The sequence below is a fragment of the Dipteris shenzhenensis genome, chromosome 12 (assembly GCF_047967505.1).
Source record: "Dipteris shenzhenensis isolate YYH24624 ecotype China chromosome 12, Dip_SZ_1.0, whole genome shotgun sequence".
Lineage (NCBI taxonomy): Eukaryota > Viridiplantae > Streptophyta > Polypodiopsida > Gleicheniales > Dipteridaceae > Dipteris > Dipteris shenzhenensis.
The window spans coordinates 44731482-44738175 of NC_141607.1; the positions used below are offsets into that span (position 1 = coordinate 44731482).

A 6694-nucleotide genomic window follows, 5' to 3' on the forward strand; every position below is an offset into this window, starting at 1 on the left:
TGAGCATCCCCATTCACCGCTTGCCTCCAAAGCTGTGAAGAATCATCCTTGACTGTCCAAAAAACAATAAAGCTACAATGACACAGGGAGGCACAAAGGGAGGGCTTAGCTGTGTAATTCAAAAGGGCAACAAGGTTTTGTGAAAAATCCACTGCTGCGGGCGGTCCAAGGGGGAAATTAGGCAGAGGTACCTACCACGAGAGTGGAGAGCTCGGAGATTACAAGCGACAGGGATGGAAGATGGGGTTTGAGCACAACAAGAGTGGAATTGTGCAGGAAATGGCTGCAATTGGTGGAGGGGAAGGCCAAAAGGAGGGGAAAAGGGGTTTGCCAGGAATTCAAGCTTTTGCCTCCATAGCCAGCCACTATATTTTGAATTCCTAAAACTATGACACGTGGCTCAACTAGAAGCAAGCATTTCATTTCATGGCACAATGCTACCTGCCTAACCACCACTAAGCGTCTTGAGGAGGAGTACATGAAAAGAGACACATAGAGGAGGTGTAAGAGATTGAGCAACCACAAACAAATCACCATTGGTGAACATCTAAAAAATCTGTAGTAAGTGAGCATGATGCTCTATGTAGTAGCATCTGAAGTCCAATTGATGTAGGCAAAGCTGCCATCGTCTGGCCAAAGAGATGAGTGAAAGTGCACGCAAAATCAAGTGGAAGTTATTGTGAACAAAATTCAGAGAAAGAATGGTATATAAGCGCAGCATATGACTCACAATCCAAAGAAAATTGAAGGTATCAAGCACACGCTAATGAGTAGTTTGTAGTTGGGTACTTAAGTTGTTGGCCTAATATGTAATATGTTCCTATCCTCATCCAAAATCTCGATGTGGTAGTTTATCAATCCGTAAAAGTCCAAGAAATTGAGGGTGGTAATCCAAGTAGCAGTGTTTCCAAGGGTGGCATGTGGCAGCATTTCCTCCAAGGTGCCACATGGCAAAAACTTATCATGGTTAATAAGCCCAAAGAGAAAATAGATATATTACACCATGTCAGATGTCGGTAATTGTAAATCTTTGACCTTGGAATGTCTCTCTTTCTCTTCCCTTCTATTCTATTTATGTTCCTTGCAATTGTTGGAATCTCCACCATGTCCTCATCTGACCTCTCTATTGCAATCATTTTCGCAACCAAAAGATTTAGCACCTGAATTACTAATTTTAAAGTTAACTCACTTTGCTTTATAACAGAGAAGTATTTCTAAGTAAGAACTCTCGAATGCAGAGAAAATTTTATAGGAAGAGTGGAAGTCGTGTGCTAAAAAGTAAATTTACTTACTAATAACGGAGAACTTAGACGTCCTGTAAAAAAATCGAGCTGAAGTTCCGCAATTAAAATTAATTGTTTTATAAGAGAGAAGTGAGCTCTATAGAAGAAGAATAGGAAGAGCGATTGAGGTGAAGTTTTGCAATAAGAAATGATTGTTTTATAAGAGAGAAGTGAGCTCTATAGAAGGCTCGATGGAAGAAGAACAGATGAGGTACTAAATTATTTTAACGTCTTGAGCAAAGCGACGAAAGTCTCAAAACGAGGAGGGCAAGACGACAATAATCAAGTGGCACACCACTCAAAATGGAGGCCTCCATCCATGAATTCGCTCACATTGAAGGGTCCATATCTCACCATCCTAGTATGGATTCCAAGCAACTTGGCCTTCCAAAGGTCTATGTAAAATTCAGTTGCAGGCTGGAACATCTCTTGAGTCAAAATCACGCTGTTGCTATGCTGCTGAGCTTGGGTATCAACAATGGCTATGGTGTCGCCATGCCTGTTTGTGATATATACGGCCTTCCAGACAGGATTACAGGCGGGCTTAGAATACAAGTAGATGCCGAGGCGCTCAGCCCGGTCTACACTGCAGTGGTAATAGATGAGGATGTCAGGGTCCTTGTCTACAAGGAGCCTTATGAAGGTCTGCTCCTCCCTGCTGCACGTAGATTTCATTGCATCCAAGACCCAATCTCTATTGCTTGCAAGCGATATCAGAGCTCCTTGCCTCGGCTTGCTCGTTGTCACCACTCCTCCCAACACGCTTCCGTTGTTCAAAAACCCTGGGCCTCCCGCATCCCCGCTCGTTGTAGGGATGTTAGATCTTTTGCGCAGGATGATGTGATCGTTTGCATTCCGATCCGTGATCACGAAAGAATTGAAGCTCAAGAAGTTTTTCGACCCGTAACTGAAAGAGCCGCCGTATCCATACACTTTCACCGTGGATCCTAGCCGTGGGTCTCCCTTGGTGATTGGCCACATTAGTCCTTTCGGGGACCCGGCCGCTGGGCTCCGGCCCGTATGATCGATTGGGGGATGAATCTTGATCACCGCCAAGTCCTCCGTTGGATGTGCAAACACGTCAAGCCCATTGGCTTGTGCTTTTCCAAGCTCAATAGTGAACTCATACGGATCCAGGAAAGTCTGCACCACCCGTTTGGCCGTAAGAACATAGTTTTTCTTGAGCAGCAAGCCCGTCCCAACACCATTGCTCTGGCTTTTGATACGCACAACGTGGGAAAGCAGCTGAAGACGTTCGTCGCTTATGATATTTCCGCTGGGGAGAAGGGATCGCCGCCTGTGGATCAGTCTCGAACCAAGGAAGTCATCATGCTCATGATCGAAAGTATCGTTGAAGGATGAGGCCAGTGCAGGATTAGGAAGAGACGTGCGTGCAGGCGCATCTTCCTGGCTGCTCAGAAAATTACCACTGCATTGGGAGACCAAAATCAAAATGAGGAAGCCAAAGGAGAAAGGCAAGGCCATTGTGAGGCAAAGGAGGACGATTTCAAAGTGCGAGGAATGAGATCGACAAGAACATTATAGAATGCAGTGCGATGGTGAGGCGAGAGAGGAAGAGGTGCCCGATTTTGTACATGGTGAGGAACTCTCATGATGCAAAGAAACGAAGCGTTATATGGGGATGAGGGGATACGAAGAGATGGAGCAGTAGTCGTTCCAAAGAAGACATGAATGCTTGCTTGTAACGCCATAGCCAAACCTTAGCTGCATGCAATCTTACGTTGCATCCAATTTCTGGCCCTGCAAGGAAAGTCCCACCTGGTTAGTTGTGAATTAATGCTTAGTTTCTAGTTTGGTTGTGTGGAGTGGTTAACGTTTAATTGTCGTTAATTGTTTTTGTTAGTCTCTAGGTTCGTATAAGGCTTCTTCGATGCGCCGTCCTCTTGCTAATTCTCTACTGTGCCGCCTTACATTTCTTGCTCAAATGCGCCTACATATCTTACCTGTCGATCTACCATCATTCTATCTCTTTGGTGGTTCTCTGTTGAATGGCGGGGCGGCGAGATCGGAGTGGCGGCACATATTTCGTCCTGACATTTCATTGAGGATAGCGGATGGTGTCTGCTTAGATGGGTTCTAAGGTCGCAATTTCACCTTCTTCGATTGTTTATATACTCCGAGGTATACTGATGCTGCTAACGTTATTACTTCAGGGTTCTTGCTTTACTCACTAACCTTTGCGTCTTTTGTAGATTATGTTCATTGATTGAGTCTGCAAGGATTGGAGGCGGTATGAGTGCATATAATATTTCATCTGCTGAAGAAACATTTTCTGGACACTGCTGGCTCCCACAAATTCTGAAAACTTTGATTGTTGAGGGATTTCGTAGATCTTCTTCACAGAGATCGCATGTGTCTCTTTAATCCTTCTCTTTCCCTATGGGACGCTTGTGCTGTACTTTTAACAATATAAAATGGTGAGGATTATAGTCACTTTCATGCTTTCCGTCGTCTTCAGTGCACATCGTATGAGTGGAGTGCTCTTTTATCCTTTCTACCTAGACATGGTCGAAATGGCAGAAAATAAAGGTGTAAGTTTCGTACTACTCTTCCTTTTGAGTTTAACATTTCAATTGTTCTTAACGAAGGGTACTGGTCCTGTTTTGTGTGATAGATCATTCGGCGCTATGATTTACTTAAACATATAGTTTCTTTCTCTTTTTGTCCACTAACGCTGTACAAGCTATCTCTCTCCTTTTTGTATGAGTGCGTTCATCTCACCCAGCTATTGTTTGTCACTAGTCTCTGCACGGACATGTTTTGTTTGTGTGGGAATGCTAAATTTTGTATAACAGATGTGAAAGCTATAGCTGAGCAAGGAACCCTTGTGTTATCCACTGACCAATCACCCAATAGTTTGCATAACACCAGTCCTGAGTCTTTGCTTAGTGTTGTTGCCTCTTTGTTGGCTTGCTTATCTCCACCTCGCTCCCCTAACCATAGGTTGTCTGCAAAGAGAGAATTGTATGAAAGCGGAGTGAATGAGGATAAAAAGTTGAAGTTCCAACCTGTTGTGGGGGAGACCTCCACTTGGCCACCTTTCTTAGAGCCTTTTCCCCTAACTCCCCCTGTTTCGCCTGAGACTTGGTTGGAGGATGAAAAGCCTTCCCTTGATCTCCTTCTTGCTGCCAAGACTTTGTTAGTTCAGGACATAGATTTAACAATAAAAAATGGAGTTTTCGAGGGGAGAGTCCTCGATAGGTATGGAACTTATATGTTGCAAAATGTAAGTTACCCAGAGTCTTTGAAGGTAGACCTAGCTGATAAGAAGGGGATTGGGTGCATAACCTTCCACATTGATGAGGTGTATTACGAGTGTATTACAAAGACTTTGTAAGACTTTGTAAAAACCCTTAATGTTGGCGATTGTGTGCGTGTTGTGAACTTTTCTGTGTGTGTGAAAAGTGTTCGTAATGATGGTGGCACAACTGACTACACCATCACATTTGATCCTTCAACATGCATTCAAAGGATCCCATCTTTTAGTGTAGAGCCATACTTTCTTTCTGAGACAACAATCTCCATACACGAGGAGGCTTGCAAGGATTTAATAAACAAAGGGGAAGGGAACCAGCTCCCATTGGTGACGTTGGCGGTCACAATCATCAAGGTCAGAACATCTTTCAAGCAACGAGATGAGTTGATAATCGGAGACGGCGCTCTTGATAACAGTGGGGTTGTCATTGTTTAACTAGGTTTTCATTCTTCCCTCCTCTTCAAGTGTATTGACTGCAAAATATTTGTGTGGTTTCTCTTCCCATAGCTCACTTTTTGGAGCAATCGGAGATCGGACTACTTGAAGGCTGCAGATAGATTCAAGAACTTTAGGGAGTGTAACTTTGTTCTCTGCAATGTGGGGACTAAGAAAAACACTCAACCTATCTCACTAAACATGTTGGATGCTACTGCTCCTGTCAAAGAACCATCTCTTGCTGCGGATCTTTCCAGGATCTTCCTTGCACACATACAACAAATTGGTTACAGCAACCAGGTGTGTAACATAGATGCTGCTATTTCCCCTTCCTTTGCTTTAGTTCTGCACAATTTGTTGCCTATAATTAAAGGTTAGCATGCAAATGCTTCATAGCAGTAATGAATTGCCATTCTAAGTATTTCTCAAGTTATTGGAGTGCTGCCAGCTGTGAGAGTGAACTCTACCCTTTATGACTTAGTTTGTGTCATATGCAAGGAAAACAAAATTTCGAGGCAGTTAGACAAATGTTTCTGCATGACCTGTGACAAACATACTTCTCTTCTGAAAATTCCTAAGATTAAAGCCATCATCACCACACTCGAGGGGCCAGAAATTGAGGTCGTCCTATGAGACAAGCTTGTTGACAAAGTGCTCCAACTTCCCACACCTTTCATTCAGCTCTTGGAGGAGAACACCCAATATCTTATGTCGTAGCTGTTGACCAAGAAAGTTGAGGGGCGCTTCTTAACCGATATGTTTGGCATGCCGACTAGTTTTATAGTAGCACGGCCTCAAGTCTAAATTTGCAATTCAATTTTCTTCAAGCTCTAGTGGACAGTTGTTGTCCTTGCTGTTTATTTCCGATATGTATTTCAATTAGTTGATGTATATCCTCTCCATATGTAACATTTCCATTCCTTTGGATGGTTTTTGCTTTTATGCAAGCTAGAACTCACTTTATATATACATATACCACACACATATTATATGGATTTCTTCCTATGCTGGCAAATATTTAAAGCAATATCTGAATTTAATGTGTGTACAACTTGAAATCTTCTTTCACAAGAGAATCATATGAAAAGAAAATGTATTGAATTTCACGTATGCCTTCATGGCTTCATAGCAGCCTTTTCGTTTCGAAGTTGTTATTATACTGCTGTCCATTACCAGAAATATATGTTGAAACAATTAAAAACAGTTTATTTTGTGTTAACTTTTTTTCTTTGGGCATTTCAGAAAGGACATTGAGAATTTTTGTTAGTAGAATATGATGTTAAACAGTAGGCTGCTATAGTTGGTTATAATCATCATGCAATTATGAGTTTTCATTCTGCTTTTTTCTAATATTTCTCTATGACAATCAAGCCTCTTCCTTGAATTGTAGATAGGAATTTCCAGTTCTACTACCTACTGTGACAATGTGCTTCGAAAGATAGGATCAACACTTGCATTGCAAGGTACTTCCCATATGGAAGCTTTTAAAAATGTTTGAACGTACAACATATTTTGACATAACTGTGTCTGTTGCAGTACTTTCAAGGATCTTTTCCTCTTTACTTGTTCTCACATTTGACAATTCAGACATCAGCTAAGGTCTTTTGTTTCATTTACAAAATCTAGAGTGGTACAAAATTACTTTGAGCTTGAATCATGGAGATTAGTGTAGATAAATGTCATTATGAATTGGACTCCA

At 42.1% G+C, this 6694-nt stretch overlaps 2 protein-coding genes across 2 annotated transcripts; one reads left to right on the plus strand and one right to left on the minus strand.

The window, feature by feature from the left end:
* Positions 1-1565: 1565 nt before the first annotated feature.
* LOC147896278 (uncharacterized) lies at positions 1566-2768 on the minus strand. The gene has a single exon (XM_087382254.1). The coding sequence runs from the start codon at positions 2766-2768 to the stop codon at positions 1566-1568; it is 1203 nt and encodes a 400-aa protein (XP_087238380.1).
* Positions 2769-4474: 1706 nt separating this feature from the next.
* LOC147896279 (uncharacterized) lies at positions 4475-5968 on the plus strand. Its single transcript, XM_087382255.1, has 4 exons — positions 4475-4505; positions 4643-4914; positions 5068-5295; positions 5494-5968. The coding sequence occupies exons 1-4, from the start codon at positions 4475-4477 to the stop codon at positions 5626-5628; spliced, it is 666 nt and encodes a 221-aa protein (XP_087238381.1). The 3' UTR covers positions 5629-5968.
* The last annotated feature ends 726 nt before the right edge of the window (positions 5969-6694 follow it).